This window comes from Paramisgurnus dabryanus, chromosome 5 (assembly GCF_030506205.2).
Source record: "Paramisgurnus dabryanus chromosome 5, PD_genome_1.1, whole genome shotgun sequence".
In the NCBI taxonomy this organism is placed as follows: Eukaryota; Metazoa; Chordata; class Actinopteri; order Cypriniformes; family Cobitidae; genus Paramisgurnus; species Paramisgurnus dabryanus.
Window position 1 is genome coordinate 14,815,094 of NC_133341.1, and position 19,835 is coordinate 14,834,928.

The window sequence follows — 19,835 nt, forward strand, 5'->3', positions numbered from 1 at the left end:
TCTTACATACACATGTACAAAACTCTGTGCAGCATGTTTACTTGCTAAACAAGCAGTGGACTCCGACATAATATTAGTTCGCGTCCATATAAAATCATAAATACTCCCGCTCGGGTTTGAATGATAGCAGAGAGACTCGCCCACCGTCTCACAGACCGCCCCCTCACAGTATTCAGGACAGAAGCGGTCAAAAGTGGACAAAAGAGACGGATTTAAACACCAGGTGTAAACGTAATGTGTCTCTCTCGTCCACTTGTGATCCGGTCGATGAAAACACATCTTAAAACCAAGTGTAACCAGCCCCTGTGTGTTTACAGCCCTCTCACATGCCATCATATTGCTAGGGAGTTTGGGAACATACAACAGAAGCACATATGACAACAGGCGTGCTCGACAGCGTGCGCATGAAGGTAAAGCTTATCTTGCATTATAGCGATGAAGCCGGTAGTGACGATTCTCTCAGACCAATCAGTAAACTATAGTGTTCTCACGTCACGTTTTAGTTTCAGCTCAGCTCGCTTGGAACCCCAACCGAGGTGGTACTAAAAAAATACAACATCGAATGACGGTCAAAGATTTATAGGCATCCTTCGAACTTTTATAGGCATCCGTGGAACTTGCTAACATGTTCATGAGTCTACAATACATAAAACACTGAACAAGCAGGGGAATCCACGGTAGGAGACCACGAAAGAAGCCACTGCTTACAACATTGCTGCACACCTGAGGTTTGCAAAAGAGCACATTGACACTCCACAGCGATATTGGCTTAATGTTTTGTGGATTGATGAAAATAAGATTTAACTAAATGAAAAAACACAGCGCTACATCTGGCGTAGAAAATGCACGGCATATCATCATGAAAACATCATCCCAACTGTAAAGTATGGTGGGGGATAGATCATGATTTAAGCCTGCTTTGCTGGATTAGGGCCTGGCCAGCTGCAATCATTGAGGAGAAGATGAATTCTTTAGAATAATGTAAGAATGTCTGTATGTCAGAATAAACTCTATAGAAGGTGGGTCATGCAACAGGACAACGACCAGAGCCACAACAGAATGGCTTTAAATAAAATAAAATCTGCATTTTGGAGTCAGAGTCCAGCCCTAAACCCAATAGAGATGCTCTGGATTGAATTGAAGATGGCAATACACATACATTTCCACCTGTTTCTTGACATACAGTAAATGCGGGCGCCGCCATCTTTGAGCTTTCTGGTTTATGACTTCCGGTGAGCCGTTTTGTCTGGCTGTTTATGAAATCCAAGAAGACCGACATAATTTGTGCAGTTAGGGGTTGCCATAATAGCTAATACAAACGCAGTAAATCTCTTTACATTACCTAGCAGCAAACAACGCATTAAGTGAGAAGATATTATGAAAGGACATTTTAGGTACTCAAAAGCTACTCTCCTAATTTCTACAGATTCCAGCATCGCTAGAAAACTTACAACTGCGGACATACAAACCACTGAATTTTAAAGCAGTAATAAACACTACATACTAGCTAACATGATTTCTATGCTAGTCTTACCTGCAAATGCTTCTTTAGGTTGGATGTTGAGTCCTTCGATAAAGAAAGCGTTTTCGTAGCTGGAAGGCACAGTTTGCACTGTACAACCATGTTGTTGGCATTTTCTTCTTTAACCTCTTAAGACCTGGACATCAAATATTTTTGTTGTTTGTGTACTTAATTCTGTGTAACTGGAACCTGTTGTACACAAACATGGACAATTACACAGCATCATGTTTAAAATAAAAATATTTGGTTATTATATATTTATTGGTTCTTCCTAACCCCAAAATAGCTGAAAGAAATCTGAAAAAAGATAAACCAAAGCTCGGGTCTTAGGAGGTTAAAAACAAAATAGCAGCGGAATTTCCATGCATTTTTCCCACGGGCAGCATTGTTTCTAGCAACGATGATTTAATCTGTGTCTGAGGAGATTGTTGTAAAGAGCTGTTCATTTGCGCATGCACCAGCGGGTGGCACACATTACTCGTGTCGTGAGTCATTAATCAAGCAACGCTTAATATAGTGTTATTATGCAAAAATACTGATTTATTTACTTTTAAATGAAACCATTGTAATCCTTAAAGTATGCCACAGTTTTTTTTAAAAGTCACTATAATCTGATTACTACATTTTTTGACGTAACTGGAACGTATTACAGTTACTGGATTTCTGTATCGGTGTTACATGTATTCCGTTATTCCCCAACCCTGGGAATGTCCCTTTTAATGTAATGATGTAATTGGGATTGTTTTTCACTGCGTGCTAAGGGAACATCATGTGCACTGAACGTCAACTCAAGAACTTGAAGAATCACCAGGGAATGCATGCACCGATAATATTGATTTCCAGAATGCACTGTTGTTCAGTTTGGATGAAACCTTGAACATTTACATGGAACTGTTTCAGATCCCTGGAACAAATCTGTAATTCCAACCTTTCAAACTTATAAATGTAATATTTATTCTATCTCATCTCCTCAGGGAAAACGAGTTTTATCTGAATAGGGCTTTGGACTGTTAGAGCTGTGTTGTTTTACAGTGACTTAACTTTTCCTCTGTCATCTTTAGGAGCTTGAAAGGGTTCTGAAAACACACCAAAGCAAAGACAAAGAGAACTGGAAAGAAGAGTTTGGGTAAGTGTGACTCGTTCTATGGAAAAATGATGAAGGATGTGTTTACATACTGTATGCACACTCATGTTTGTGGTGGGGAGTCACAGACCAAGCTACTGTGTATTTAAAGCTAGTTCCATTCAAAGCCACTCACTCAGAGTTCCTATTCATGATAGTGACGTCTGTGTATTTAAATGTATTGCTCATTCATGAAATCTGGTTCTTTTCATAAAATAAGAATGAATCCTCACCCTCAGAGTCTGCTAAACCCTTTCAAGATAAACACAAGAGAGTTCACCTCACTGCACTTTCCCGTATTATCATACTAGTCAACGTAATAAGATGTGGTTTTGGTTGACCGTGGGTTTATAGTAATGTATGGTCTTTTTTGTTACTTAATAATTTTTATTATTATTAGTACATGGTTTGTTGGAATGCCTGATTCTGATTGGCCAGTCATGACATTTGCAGATTTGTTATTCCTAGATAACAACTGCTGAAAATAACACAAGGTAATCTGAGTTCTGCAAATCATTTTGACATGTACAGTGGAAATTACACAAAAAATGTATATAAATATGTATTTTTATTACATACAGTACTGTGCAAATGTCTTAGACCACCATCACCAGCTTTGTTGTTTTAGCAAAGTTTTAATGTAATTATTTTAAACTCTTTTTTTTAAGATACAAACAGAATATGTTATAGGAAATATGTACATAAAATTAAAAACAAAACAATTTTCAGAACTAAATGTCTCCAGGCATCAGTCAGTATTTAATGTGAGCTCTCTTGGCACATCTTGAGCTTTTTTGAGGAGACTAAGTCCTGAAGTCATTCTATTAGAATTAAAAGATTAGGATATAATTTCATTTAGGTTTAAGAGATCTTGCAGCTGCCTGCTATTGCTCAAGTGGAAGGGGAGTTTGCCCTTAATACTTGACACTTCAGCTTATACTTTAATACTGTTTTTAATACTACATACACATTTCCTGTATTTTCTGGTTGTATTCTTATTGTCATGGGCTTGCCAGACCTTTTGTACTAATTCAGGTCTGAGTATATTTGGCAAGACCATGACAGTACTATGTTCTGTGTGGGGACACGTGAAATCATATTGTGTGTGTGGCTTCCACGTGTTCCCAGTGTCTTGTTGCTGTCATGGTCTTGCCAGACCTTTGTGTGAGATTCAGGTCTGATCTCAGAGGGCAAGATCATGGCAGCATTGTGTTTTGTGTGGGGACACGTGTAGTCACACATCAGGTGTTGGTGTCACGTGTTCCCAGTGTCTTGTCACTTTAACCCTACTCCCTTATGTAATCTTGTCTTGAGTAATTAATTATGTTCACCTGTTCCCCATTTGTGTTGTGTCTTTATAATGCCCTCTCGTTCTCTGTCGTGTGCTCGTTCGTTCGTCGAGATTCTGTGTGTTTAGTTCCCGTCATCCGGGTTGCCTGAATCACATTCTCAGAGTCTTTGGTTATTTTGTATCTCGTGTTTGTTCCTGGTTTTGTGTTACTGCATCTGTGTTCATCACCTGTTTTACCCCCACGTGGGTTTTTGTGTTTGTTTATTAAATAAACCTTCAGTTTATTTTGTACTTTCGTCTGCGTTTGGGTTCTCCCTTTATTTGTGCCGTGACACTTATAAAGAGACTGAGAAATAATTATATATGATCACTCTACAATTGCAAACAACAACAAATCTAATTGTAGCATGGTGGCCTTTTGCACAGCACTGTATACGACATTGTATTAACAAATGATGAAACCAAATAGTGTGTTCGTAACATTTGAACATCTTGACTTATCTACTGAATATAAACAGGTTTTTTCTTGAGGAAGGTTTACATTCTTTAAAAATGAAATAATAAAATATTCAAATCAATATTTATTGTTCCTTACCTCACTAATGAGATATATATTCATGTAATAAGAGGAATAACGTAGAGGCAGCCAGCTGTTATGGTGAAATAACCACGCTTTGCGTCGGGTCATGATCACACTGTCGGCGCTTTTTTCAAGCTTCCTATACATTATCCCAAACATATTAACATTTTAAACACATTTATATTTAAATATACAATACATTTCTGGATACCTCTGATACAAAGATCACCACGTATGAATGGGCCATGGGTGTGGCTCAGATGACCACTCACAGTATGATGTCAAAGCGTGAAAATCTGACTTTTCCATGTTTTAGTGCTTCTAAAACATGGGCCCCAGTGCTTCTATACATCTAGAAAATGTGAAAACGAACAACCCAGCAACTTTGTTTTGGTAAGCCATTCTGTGCAAGCATGTGAAAAATTAGGTTGTTCAGATTTCGCCTGTTTTGTGAGGTAGCAAGGCCAATTACAATAATACCACCCCTTAATCTGCACTATCCAACCTCGGCACTGCCATTTAGTACAGAGAGAAAAAAATTATTGACAGCACAATCGAGTTCAATTGTAACAAACCACCATCATTGTCATCAGTGTTTGCATTTTATCAGCTCATTTGCATTTTAAAGGAACAGTATGTAAGAAATGTATATCAATGAATCATAAAACGGCCCTGATATGTCCCTAGACATTAAGAAATCATTTTCATTTCAAATACTTATATCACTGACAACAGTGGTCTGGCCAGGATATTGTCATTTAAAAAGTGGAGTTGCAGCCCCCAACTGGTGTTTATGTTGTCATTTTGTGTATTGGCCACCAGTTGTGTGATTGCAATACCAGTTTTAGCCACAAGTTTTGTGATTGCAATACCAGTTTTGGCCACAATCCTACATACTGTTCCTTTAAAGGAAACACCCAAAAATGGCACACTTTTGCTCAGGTCTACAAAATGGCAATTTTAACATGCTATAATAAACTTTCTGTGGAGTATTTTGAGATAAAACTTCACATACACACTCTGGGGACACCAAATACTTATTTTACATCTTTAAAAAAATCTCATAATATGACCCCTTTAAAACCCTTGTTATGACATTTAGGTAGTGCAATAGTGCTAGGAACATTATTCTTTGGTTTAATCTGTTCATACTAGCATTCTGACTGCAGTTTTGCAACATTTTGCAACATAGTAATCTGGTGTAGCACAGAAGTCTTTAGTGTTGACAGCTGTCAGATCACCTTAATAGGTGTTTCCATGATGTCAACAAAAATGTAAAACAATTATTTTTCTAGATGCATAAGATTTATGTGTGTGAAACAGAAAAGAATGGGAAGGACAAATGACACATGTGCATGTTTGATCAAAGCTGGTAATTCACTTTTGTCTTTATATTATTTTTAGCTTGATTATCTGGAACAGGTGGGGCAGATTGGCCCGTTCATAAGCCCTAACACGTTACCCAGCCGTAAGCAATCTGATTGAATATGTAATGCAAAACTACGCAATACATAATAAAATTACAAAGAAACCTTTGTGTTGTATTTCACACAGTTACTTTAAAGGGGACAGAGAATGAAAAAACATTTTTACCTTGTCTTTGTTGAATAATGGTAGTCTACCCGCATTCACAAACATACAAAAAGTGCTAGACATGCTTAACATCTCAGTCTCATAGAAATTCCTCTTTTAGAAATGGCAGCGAGAAAACGGCCCAATCTGAAAAACTGATGCTTATGACATCACATGCATCTAACTGCCCCTCCACTTTAAAATAATTGGCTGCATTTTTTGAGTGGCAGCAAAGTCAGCCAATCAGTAATGAGATTGCAAGTTAAGCCAGTAGGGGGGGCCAAATCGGTGCAAAACCATTTGTTTAAAATCCCCCACCCTAATAGAGCTATCTGAGAGAGGTTTTTAGGAAGCTTCTAAGGCATTACAGACCCAAACAAAAAATTTTTTGTCTACATGTCACATCACAGAACAAGGATAAATATCCCGTTCAATCATTCTATGTCACCTTTAATTTTTTTGGGGGAATTTATGTAGTGAGTATTGTTAAAGGTCCCATTCTTCCTGGTCCCAGTAGTTAACTCATTTATTTATTTGTTCATTTTTGACTTATTTATGACAAGTCACTTGTTTGGTGGAAAAAAAAGAAGCAAGTGCAACACTGTCATGACTGCAACCTTCTTAAAACTGATGCCATTAATCTGAGCGTGACATAAAATTCCTGCATTTAGGTAGCGGGAACAACACACTCGCTGGTTTTAACCCTCTACGTGCTAACAACCTCTCTAGTGCAAGGAAATGTCAGAGCCACACGTATTATAAGGTCATGTGCGAGGAAGAGTCAGAGTCATGCACACTTCAAATTCAGGTGCTAAAATGTGTCCTTGCCACGCGCATTCAGGTCGGAGCAAGAGTCCAAGACGCATACATTAAGACGCAGCAAAGTCCCACACACTCTCTCATGCAAGGAAAGCATGCAATGCACATGTTAATGTGAAACAATGATGATGATGATGATAATAATAATACCTATTGCCAACTATCATCATGAAAGCCTGCTATTGGCTATATGTCTGATGATCGTCAATACTATTGGCACAACCCTAGAATACCTCAGTCGCCAGCTAAGCTAAAACTGCTCTGGCTAAGCTAAGCTGCTGTTGAATCACAACACACTAAACAAGCTACACAATCAGAACTCGTTACGTACTTCTGAAGGAGGGACTTCATACAACAAGGAAGACATCAGCCTATTTAAATACCACGTTTTTTTTTACACGTGAAACATGAACACATGTTATATTGCGCACTGTAAACACAATCAGAGCTTCAAAAACACAGAAAGAACGGGACCTTTAAAGTACAGATATATATCTTTTTAGTCTTTAATGAAGCGTTCGTTATTTTGCCACTAAACTGCTGCAGTCAACAGTCCATGTGATTTTTTTTCATGCTTCACACACACTCTCAGAAATAAAGGTACAAAACTGTAACTTTTCTGTCACTGGGATTGTACCCTTTCAAAAAGTACAGCTTTGCACCTAAGGATTTCATTTTAGTACCTCAGAAGTACATGCTGGGACCAAAGAGAGCTTATTAGTACCTCAAAAATACATATTAGTATCTCAAAGGTACATATTAGTACTAAATGTTTACACATCTGTACGTAATGGTCCTTACAATTACCTTTTAAAGGGTGCTGCCCCACTAACACCTAGGGGACATATTTTGACTTTTTTCTAACAATGTAGGTCCTTAAGGTACGGTAATCTACAATTTTTTTTATTTTGTTTTGTATTCCTGTAAAGGTACCAAACAGAAACTTAGGGTACAGCCCCAGTGACAGAAAAGGTACAGTTTTGTACCTTTATTTCTGACAGTGCAGTTGTGCGTTTAACTGTAGTTAAAGTTGCCAAAATACTTACCATGGAAGTTTGACTGAGCCATAAAGTACGTTTCGGTTTCAGGCGAAGATAAAAATCATTCCACTGTTGTCTTTTGACGATCTCATTTGCTTATAGCCGTAGTAGTTGTGCAGGAGATTATGTTACTTTTCCTGTGTTACGCTCTAGGTTTTATGTTGATATTCCAGAGAAGCTGACAGAGGAGGAATTGATGCATATCCGATTGAAAAAAATAAGTTCTGAAGAATTGTCGCAAACAAAAAAACAAAAAAGGTCAGATGGAAAATGAGAGTAATTTGATTCATGTACTGGCCAAGAAGATGGAAGAAAAAAAGACCTGAATTCTAATATTACTAAATAAACAAAGTCTAAGGGTAGGTGTTTAAATAAACATTCATATCTATGCATAATGTGAACTTTACAAAGTATCACCGAAACCAAGGTGTAGCGCATGTTGTTTTAGGCGTGTCAAGTACCATGGTTCATGTGGGAGCTGCCGGTTCGATTCTGACCCACCTTGATTCTGGTCAGCTGGTAGATCTTTGAAGTCTTCTTGTAGCATTATGCTTGTGTGTCGTAATTTTCCAAAGAATTAAGAAAGTCTGAAGATTAACACTAAGGTGAAATTTCCCAGAATCACAATTTAAAATGCCCAAAATAACAAAAGCACTACTCATCTTATAAATTCCAAGTTATAAGCGATATTTAAAGCATTGTGGTTTTCTTGGGTCGTTGTTTGAGTGGGTTAATGTGGTATTGTCGTTGAAGTCGGTTCCGCAGCGATCTTTACCTTTTAGGTTTGTGAATGTGGGAAAAATGGGTGGAGTCAAAAAAACTGATAATAAAAGATGGTAATGTTGAGGGCTTAACTGATGCAATAGTCAATAAATAGTTAGTAACACTTTACTTGAAGGGGTGTTCAGAAGACTGATATGACACCTTCATAATCATGGCATGGCACGTGTCATCATGAGTTTATGCACATTTATGTCAAAGACATCTCAAACAATGTGATCTTTGCAATAAATGACACTTAAGGACAGTTGTCATAAACGTGCATAAAATCTCCTTTATGTTCATGACACGTGTCATGTCAGTCTTATGAAAACCCCTTCAAGTAAAGTGTTATTAAATTATTTACTAATGAATAATTATTATTCCAAAGAAATCTTGGTTTCTTTCCGGAAACCTTCCATGTCTCTATACAGCATAAATGTAGATTAATGCTTTTGAACTGATTGCAGTGGAGAAAAATTGTCTCTGTTTTGTGTAATGTGTCATTACCATTGGTTTTTATCTAGAACAATTATCTGAAAAGTTATCGGAAAAGTTATATTGTTGGAAGCAGGGTGGTATAAAAATAACATCAATCTCCTTTTGTCTCTTATTTCTTTTCCCTGCTACAGCTCCGAGAAAGAGCACCTAGCTGAGGAAGATGAAGATGACCTGAAGGAGGTGTTGGACCTGAGGAAGATCGCAGTTCAGCTGTTACAGCAAGAGCAGCAGAACAGGTTAAATCTCCTTGTTAAAGCACATGAGTTGCATGAAAAGAAAGTTAATGATGCCCCTCCGTTCCATCAGGCACCCCCTATATAAACATGATTTTTAGGCTACTCCTTTCATCTCCTTTGCACTGCTATGCGTCTTGTCTTTTTCTGTCTTGTGTCTCATCCCGGTAACTCAAATGACTTCTCTACTCCATGTAATAGAAAGTAGGCCTACATAACGTCAATATACACATGGTTGTCTGAAGGATTACAGTATGGCAACTAGTCGTAATTTGCATATTTTCACTCTTAGAAAGGATGTGTTAAATACATTTTTTTGTTAATCTTTGTGTGTTAAGCTTTTAACACATTATGGGCCCTATTTTAACGATCTGAAATGCAAGTGCGAAGCGCAATGCGCAAGTGACTTTGTGGGCGGATCTTGGGCGCTGTTGCTATTTTCCTGGCGGGAGAAATAACTCTTGCGCCAGGCGCAAATCAATAAGGGGTTGGTCTGAAGTAGGTTCATTATTCATAGGTGTGGTTTGGGCGTAACGTCAAATAAACCAATCAGAACGTCATCCAACATTCCCTTTAAACGCAAGGGCGCAAGTTCCATGGCGGGTTGCTATTATTATGATGGATTTACCAGGCGCACGCCAGGAGCGGTTCACAGCCAAGGAGACCGACATTCTTGTGAGAGCAGTCAAAGACAGAGAAGTTGTTTTGTATGGGGATAGGAGAAACCCACCCAAATCAGCGTATGTTAAACAGTTGTGAGAGGAAATAGCCACAATTGTCTCATCAGCTGGCATCCCCATCGTTGCGCCAAGTGCTACAATGATGTCAGGAGATGGAGGAATCCCAAGCTTGCAAGCATAAGTTGGGCATGCCGTGTAACGGGAGGTGGATCTGCCTCAGGACCTGACGCCAGCAGAGGACATCGCTGCGTCCACCCTCAACGCTGAAAGGGTTTGGGGGCTTTGAAATCGGACCCAAGAAACGCAAGCAAGGTCCAAACCCAAAGTACACTTACAAATCAAGTTTATATACATTAAAGTTTCTTATGAAAATATTTTAATCGTTATTTGCATGAGAATTTTTTAACGCAGCCACACAATAAATAAAAACTATCACCACAATGCTCACCACTATGATTTCCCTTATCTCATGTGTTAATATTTTTTATTGTAACAATTTATGATTTGCAAAAATAACTGTTGCATCTGTGTAGATTAGATAAGCAAAGTGTGTGCGCGTTGTGCACGCTATACATTATGGTCAAGCATTAAAATAGCATAATGAACCACGCGCAATGCGCCACTGACTTTAGACTAGTTTTTTTGGTCAGTGGCACAATTGTTTTTTGAAACTGCAAAATAGCATCAGGGATGTTTGCGCCGCAACACGCCTCCTTTTTTGCGCTGAACCGCCCAGGGAGCGCAAGTTCATTCCCTAGTTTGCCGACGTGCGTCTGTGGAGGGAAAAACTCGCTGTTCGCCGGTGCAAAATACGAATGATACATGCGTCACTGACAAAGTCAATTGCGCTGGGTGTAAGATAGGGCCCTATGTGTCATTTTGTGTTGATTTTGTATTAAGAGTAACACAAAATGTGTTGTTTCAATAACCCCATTCACACAGACCTTTGGTCCCAGAAAATACCTGTAAAATTGCCAGACAAGCTGCTGTGTGAACGCAAACACGTTCCGTAAATCTTCTGGGATCGTTGCCGGAAAGAGGACCTAGTAAGATACCCGAAAACCCCTCTGTATAAACAAGAAGTGAAAACAATGCCATAATAGGTGTGTCCTAGTGGAAATGCGCATGTCATCACTACAAAAGTTAAGTTAATGAGAGATTTACATGCAGATTAACATTCACGACAAGAAATGTCGCAAACGACACTGAAGCAGTTATCAGGAAATTATAAATGAGACGTGTAAATAATGCTGGGCGTGCCGTAGTGAGGACGCACGTGTCATGGCAACATGAAGTTGGTTCAACTCTTTAAAATGAGCGATTTACATCCAATTCAACATTCATGACGAGAAATGTCAGCAAACTGGACTAACGCAGATATCAGGTAAGTTAGCTCGTCACTTACCGCGCTGAAGCGGAGATCATTAATCATAATAAAAGAATATTGCGTCACATGCTCATTTGAGCATATAATAAACAAAAATGCCCGTGCGTCATACCAACAAGATATTTTGTTCAGCTCCTCAAACGGGGGTTTTAAATGCATATAAACAATCACGATGAGAAATGTCTGAAAACTGTAATAAAGAAGAGATCAGGGAGCTCGTCAAATATCCACTCTGAAGCTGAGATCATTCACCAGCATTGAACGGCGCGTCACGCTCTTCTTTATAGTCTTATCATAAACAAAAATGCATGCGAGTGGTTTCTGGAGAGAGAAATAATAAATATTCAAACTTGAAACGCTGCGTAGAAGAAAGTGCAGGACTTTAAACAGGTCACGTGTCTTTCCGGGACCTTGCAGATTCCGGCAAATCATTGGCAGTGTGAATGAACAAATCACTACAGTAATACAGTAAATCCAAGGTGCATTTTCCGTGTATTTTCTGGAATGTCTGTGTGAAAAGGGCCAATAATAACACAAAGATGGGTGGATTCTGCGACAACGCATTTAGTGTGTTGTTCCAGAAACAAGACTAATGTTTTGTTTTTAACACATTCGTTCTAAGAGTGTTCATGTAGATATCCATGTAATATTAAACTGGTTTTGAGATATAGCCACCAGACACCAATCACATGTGTTTTTAGGAGTTCTTCATGTCAAAACAGCTGGACAGTGTGGACAGCTTGACATTAGCTTTCAAATGTTGTTTAACGTTCACACACAATGTCCACAGATGTCTGCAGCTTTTTAGTGCTCTTTAGTCCTTACATTGCTCACAGCTGGTGAGTTGACCTCATTTTTATTCTACCAACCGAATTGTCGACCATCCTGACTTTACTACACTTTTTATAAGAAAGTTCCCTATAATTTACTCATCCCCATGTCATTCAAGATGTTTGTCTTTCTTTCTTCAGTCAGAAAATGAAATTAATTTTTCTGAGGAAAACTTCGCAGTGGTTTCCAACCTTTTTCACTTTAAGGCCCCCTAGTTGCCCACAACAATATTTGAGGCCCCCACTGACTTAATTTTTTCCACATAAAATTAAATAGAACTTGACAGATGTATATTTGCTACCAAAAAATAAGAAACATCTTGATGTTTGCTTGTTTTAGCTTATTTTAATGCTTGTTTTATCCAATTCTTTTATAATTTTAAGTCATCTTGGAAATCTACTGAGGCCCCCCTGTGGGCTCGACCCCTGGTTGGGAAACACTGCTGTATGGTGGATGTAATTCATATACTGAAAAGCAAATATCCAATGCACTCGAGTGAAATGTTAAAAAGCCTTTAATACACTGGGCTACATATGAAGTTAAAGGATACACGGTATCTTGGTGTATCAGGTGTATCCCCAAGGAAGCCGAAATGCTTTTTCAGTATTGCTGAATCATTGTTTTGGTGGTTATATTCAGACATTTGACAGGTTAGGTGTGTGTGTTTATCGAAAAATAATGTATACCCGTGGATACTTTTTTAACCAATCAGAATAAAGCATTCAACAGCCCCATAGTATAAAATGCAATAATAAAGTTAATAAGAGATGAAAGTTTAGCGGTTCTGTTAATGTATTAGTATCAGTCCCTCTCTTTGTACTAACAAATAAATCATCATATTCCTCCTGTTCTTCCATTTCCTCCTCCATTGCTTCCTGCTTCTCTTCCTAACCCTGGGATTTGAATGGTGCACACATGACACATGACCGTCAGGCGGCGGTCCTTAATATGTAGGGCAGAGAGTCTAATACATCGTAGAAGAGCAGCTGGCAGAGCTCACAGGTAGAAGACGACATGTGTGTCTATATTTGTTTATATGTATGTCCAGTTTTTAATTTTTTGGATCATTTTTGACAGACGTTAAGTGTACGTTTTTGTGTTGGCACTTACGGTCCAATATTGATATTCGCATGACATGAAATTGCATGTGTGGATGTCATGGCAAAATAGTTTGAACATTTTCCAATAGCATGGCACAGTTACCCACAATTCCCCACAATTACCCCCAAAAAAGATATGGAAACAGCCTCTTTTGCACTTCTTTGTTCAGCTATGAGAAAAGTAGCACTTTAATTTAATACTTTTTAGAGGATTAATATAAATTCTAAACCAGTTTGTTGCTTTACATATCAACGCTCAGGTCTCTAAACAATCAGATAGAGCAGTGGTTCTCAACGCCAGTCGTCTGAGACCCCCTCCCAAAACATTTTAGATGTCTCCATATATAAAACACCTGATTCAGAAACATTTCAAACATTCTTGAAGGAGCCTGCTGAGTGGAATCAGGTATTTCATATAAGGAGACATCTAAACGTTTTGGGAGGGGGCCTGACCTCTGGAGTTGAGAACCATTAATATATTGGCCCTGTCCCATATGGCACACTACAGACTTGTGGACTTCCTCAGAATCCACACTTCGATGACATCATGTAGTGCAGACTTTAGGGACCCTTGACGCGAGTCCACGAGGGTGCACCGGAGTCGTATTTTTGGACAGACTCGAGTGTCACGCCGGAAATAGGAAGAGAAGTCGCCCATCAGTGTGAACTCCTCCCATCCGTTGTCTGATTGCTCTTTCGCAAGGACTTCTGGGTTGGTAAAGTGTGTAAAAGACCTCATCAAGGGTGCAAGGAGGCGCTGATGAGCACACTTTGGAGGGTAACAATGACAGAAGGGACACCTTACAGACTAATAGACTAAGCAAGCATCTGCAATTTAAGGCCACGAGACCAAAAGTCCACATGAAGTGCACCATTTGGCACAGGGCCATATCAAAGACAGCAGACTATCACCATCTGCATCTTCAGTTTTCAAAAAAAAATACTTGGCAGTGAGCAAAGGTATCACACTTGCAACTAAATGTAATTTGTTTCAAAATCTTTCAGTCTTTGGAGCTGACTGACTGTCTGCATTATCATTTTGTCAGCATTAATTGTTTCCTTGTTGGCCGTGTAAGTAATGATGTAGACTTGAGAAAAAAATGTCAACATTGAAAGAGAGGATGTTGACTCATGTCAATTATGAAATCTTGCAATGGTGCTGAACTCATAAGAGGCGTCAGAGACATAACTGTATCTTACACATTGACATGCATAACTGAAATAACTTCTTAATTCAACATAGTTTATTACATGGTACATAAAAATAAGACTAGTTTAAAAAATGGAGTACATTTGGGCACATCTATAAAGATGGCTGCACATTTTGTATAATTTTTCATGCATTGTATAAATGATAGTGAAATCTATTTAAAGGTCCTGTTTTTCCTGATCCCATTTTTCAAACTTTAGTTAGTTTGTAACCTTGCATTTAGAGTAGGGATGTTTACAATTAATCAATCTTTGATTAATCAATCTTTGACAATACATTTTTGATTAATTGTCGATAATAATTAAATCGATAAAAATGAACGATTGTCGGATAAGCAAGATCATACACGTACATACGGTGCCTGCGCAAAACACATACTGCCGGAGGAAAAATGTAGCGAGCGCACAAAAGTTAAACTAGCCATGATCACATTGATGCTCGATGCCAAACAAATACCTGGCCTTTTTAATGTCGTGTGAGACTAGGCTGGCTGCCAACCCAACGAAATGGCATCTGCAGTGGATCTGGGTCCGATACTAAAAATGCAAATACGGTTAGGATACTGAAAGCAAAGACCCTCTTCAGGGAAGCCTGCAAGCTAAGCATATAGCAACGCTGCTAACGCTGCAATACACAGGAAAGGAGACCAGAAGCCGGTTTTAATTAACAGATTAAATTGTAATCTTAAATTTTGGCAAGAAACTGCAAATGTAAACTGTAACTGACTGTTGTTACATGTTTGAATGCCACTAACATATGTCACTGATCATCATTATTGCCTGGCTGAGGTGCTACACGCTAGCCAAGTTGACTGTTGCGTGTTTTCTAATGGAAGGTTGCCATCTCGATAATATAAGCATGTCACAAAAAATTTAACATATGAAATACAATCTCACACAGCAAGATGTCTTCAATTTCAAGCTCATTTGCTTCACATTTTGCGTCTCAAATTCACGCATAAAACATGACCGCGCCACTTGTCTCCTATTTAAAGGACAAGTTCAGAATTTTACACTTAAAGCCCTGTTTTCAGATTGTTTATGATGAAATAGAACGGTTTTGACTGAAATTTCGACAAATGCGGCTGCCCCGAGAATTTTCGGGTGTTTGTTTTTCACCTCCCACCTTTATATTGGCTTTATAGGTGCACAGGAACAATCCTTCCTTAAAATGCATTCAACTTTCATTTACAAAGACGTGAAACTCACCGAGTGGTCAGGGGTGTTCACTGATATGCTCACACAAAAATCGCTGCAAAAGACGCTTTCCAACAGGTGTTTTAGCATTCGTTGTAAACTTGTGGACCTATTTTTCCAAACGCCTCACACCCGTACATTCTTTCGCTGAGAGCTTGAATAATAGACACTCCAGCCCAGTTGGTGGCGATAATCCGCCTTTGCCAATTGCAAGAATAGAAACAAAGTTCCCGGCGCGGAGTAATACCGTACCTCACAGCACATCTAATACAAGTCAATGGAGTTGGACAAAACTGCGATAAAACCTGTTGAAATGCATCTTTAGCAGCGATTTTGGTGTGAGCTTATCAGTGAACACCCCTGACCACTCGGTGAGTTTCAAGTCTTTGTAAATGAAAGTTTAATGCATTTTAGGAAGGTAGTTCCTGTGGACCTATAAACCCATTTTAGAGGTGGGAGGTGATACAATAAACACCCGAAAATGCTCGGGACAGCATCATATGTCCAAATTTCAGTCACAACCATTTCATCATAAACAATCTGAAAACAGGGCTTTAAGTGTAAAATACTGAACTTGTCCTTTATAACGTGTGGGCGTCCAGGCCATCTGTAGTTGCTAAGTAACCTAAGCATTGCCGTTGTGACGTGCACCCACCGGTGGAAAAAGAAACTGGCGTATTTTCTTTAACAGAATTCGCCTTTCAAAACCTACAGCGAACGGCTGATTTGGACAACAGCCCTCTACTTTCTGCATTGATGATGTCAATAGAACAGTTTTTTGACTAAACTCCGCCCACAGGAATACGTCAGTCGCCAGCTAAGCTAACGGCAAGCTAAGCTGCTATCGAATCACAACACACTAAACAAACTACACAATCAGAACTCGATACGTATTTCTGAAGGAGGGACTTCTTAAACAAGGAAGACATCAGCCCGTTTTGAGGACAGTGAAAACAGCGATATAGAGATAAGTAAATTGTGTGAAAAATACTGCGTTTTTTTACACGTGAAACACGAACACATGTTATATTGTTGTGCGCTGTAAACACAATCAAAGCTTCAAAAACACACAAAGAACAGGACCTTTAAGAAACGCATATCTGATCCTCGTTTACATTTTTATATTTTAAAATATATGTATGCATTATATATAAGCCTAGATGCATTAATGCACATGTGCACATCGCTATAGAGATAAGTAAATTGTGTGAAAAATAATCTTTCTTTGTACATGTGAAACATGAACATGTGTTATATTGCCCACCGTAAACACAATCATAGCTTCAAAAACACAGGAAAAACAGGACCTTTAAAATCCAATAAGATGGGTAATGCATTTCCAAATATCTATTGTTTCATAATGCCTTTTATGTGGTTTTATACTGTTCAAACAAAAGACTAATGAAGTTGAATATAGCGTGTCAAGAAAAACAGTTTTTTGGCACTTGTTTAAACAAAACCTTTTACAGAGATGACTGAAACAGGAAGCTATGATGTGATAGGTGTTCCTGACATGTGAGCAGATGACCCCATAATTAAACCGCCTTTGTTTGGCAGAATATTGTAAGGACACGAGGCATGATTGCTTTCCAGAGAAATGTTTTTAGTTTTAGAAGTGTAATAGAGGTGTTTTAGGCAAGTGATTTGCTTTTGTTGCTTTTTCATGGGGAGAAATTTTCTTGATACTGTTTTCATATTTTGCACATTCAACTTGTTTTGTCCTAACACATTTTCCAGGAAACTTGTTATAAAAGACATGGTGTTTTTCTGATCTTACAGATTTCTCAGCCACTCCGGTAGCAGCACCAAATCGAGATCTCCATCTCAGACTGTTAGAAGGTATTATGACGCACATACTATACAAACACCTCTACGTGGATAATTTACAATGGATCTGCTTCATAGTAACAATAATAACATTACCAAACATTCCTCTATGACTTGCTTATCAGGATTATTGGGTTATTGTGTGTTATAATAATTAGGTACCTGATTAAATTGTTTTTCATATTTCCTAATTTTTAACTGCACATGGGCTACTAAACCATTATAGTCTTCCTAGTTATACAAGAGCATTTGAAATGTATCAGAAGAGACCATCACGTGCATATAAAATTGAGTTGATTTGGAATGGGGACCCTACATTCACTCTCCGTGTCTGTGGAAACACCCTTTCTGTGATGTTAAAGAAAGATTGGGTGGAGGTGAGTGGGTGGGGAAGGTTTAGTTGTTGGCACTTGAACAGGTAGTGACAGGTATTTTGAGTACAGAAGATGTTTTTACACAATGGTGAATTTGACATTTAGCACTTTTATATCCCGTTCTGTCATCACCTTACCGCACAGATTTTTAAGATGTGATTTTTGGATTAACTGTGATGAACCTGCATATTTTTAATCTGGAGCTAGAATCTTCATTTTGACGCCTCTTTGGATCCCTATGCAATAAAAACTCTTGAGCTGGACGTGAGACCAAAAAAACGTTTGCTGGTCTTCTTATATTTCCCCGGCTGGTAATATTGGTGTTTCACAGATGCCAGAAACCCAATATTTTCTGGAGGGCATGAGTGTAATTACAGTGTACAGAAGAGACAGTGTAGACACAAAGATGTGTATCAAGTGTAATTATGAATTTTGCACTTGGCCAGCGAGTGGTCATTTATCACCAATGTCATTTATCACATAGAGACAGCTCATGGTTGAGAACAACAGGCCTAAACAACCTGTATAGTTATATGGGATAATGATTCCACTATTTACACTTGTTGTGAACATACAGGGATGGTTCACCTGCTCTCCTGCTGGATGACGTTATTGTCAACATATTTCCCATTCCTTGGAAATTTCCCAGAAAATGTAGCATTAACAGCACTATCAACAAGTTCAGCCATCTTAAACAGAAGTTTGTCACAGTACTTGCCTTGTATTTGGCAAAGGTACCAGAATCAGTTGTTAAAGGTGCAATCAGGGAGTTTTAGCAGCATCTAGAGGTGAGACTGTGAATTGCAACCAACAGTTCAGTCCACAGCTCACCCCTCCTTTTCCAAAGGCATAGTAAAGCTATGGTAGCCTCCATAGGACAAACACGTCATCATCTGTGGGTGTTTTCAGACCTTAACCTTTGTTTCTGAACCAGGTCCGTTTTCTTCTTTGGTTTGGTTACGCACATGGTAATAGCGTTCGAATCTGCAACAAAACAACCGCTCTGAGGGCCCTATTTTAACGATCTAAGCGCATCGTCTAAAGCGCACAGCGCACGGGCTAAATGGGCGTGTCCGAACCCACTTTTGCTAATTTAACGACAGGAAAAATGGTTTGTGCGCCGAGCGCATGGTCAAAAAGGGTTGGTCCTATTTTTTTAAAGAGTAATGGGAGTATTTTGGGCGTAATGTGCAATAAACCAATGAGAGTCTCAGCTCTCATCCCCTTTAAAAGCCAGTTGAGCTGGCACTACTGTATGTTTAATCCCTATTTAGATGACGGACCTTGTAAACTGAAAAACTAAGCGGAGGAAGATGATCCCCAGTTTGAGATTAATGTTAAATAATTGTGTTGTTTTTCACTTGTATTGAAATTGTTATTTTTTATGTAAACCTTTAAAACCCGTTTTCTTTTAGTCATGGAAGTAAAAAAGCAGGCTTTTAATTGCTTTAAATGTAGGCTATGGCTATCCAATATTATTAAAAAATTATTTACAAGTATGTAAGAAAAGGTTTGTACTCTAAAAATACTTTATTTGTAACAAACAGGAGATAAAAAATTTACAAACGGCTCTAAGCACGTTTCAGCACTTGGACAACGTCAGTTTTTTAAAGCGTTACTTAAAAATGTTTCTCATCCCACCATATCCACAGGTACAGAGTCATCATATTTAATAAATCCATTAGGTAGTATTTAAAAAAAAAACATTTAAAAACAGATGTTTTTCTTTAAAGCAAAGGATTTATTTACTTACCAGGCTACAGGTGAAGCAGCTCTTTACATCTTCTAAC

At 38.5% G+C, this 19,835-nt stretch overlaps 1 protein-coding gene across 4 annotated transcripts in view; it reads left to right on the forward strand.

The window, feature by feature from the left end:
- lrch2 (leucine-rich repeats and calponin homology (CH) domain containing 2) overlaps positions 1-19,835 on the forward strand; it is a 91,323-nt gene that overhangs the window by 34,894 nt on the left and 36,594 nt on the right. For 3 of the 4 annotated variants that reach the window (XM_065266815.2, XM_065266816.2, XM_065266818.2), the window contains exons 10-13: positions 2,584-2,648; positions 9,339-9,443; positions 13,272-13,340; positions 17,624-17,683. In XM_065266815.2, the coding sequence (XP_065122887.1) occupies positions 2,584-2,648; positions 9,339-9,443; positions 13,272-13,340; positions 17,624-17,683 (299 nt within the window). The remainder of the gene's footprint in view (positions 1-2,583; positions 2,649-9,338; positions 9,444-13,271; positions 13,341-17,623; positions 17,684-19,835) is intronic. The other variant, XM_065266817.2, reaches the window with a different exon arrangement.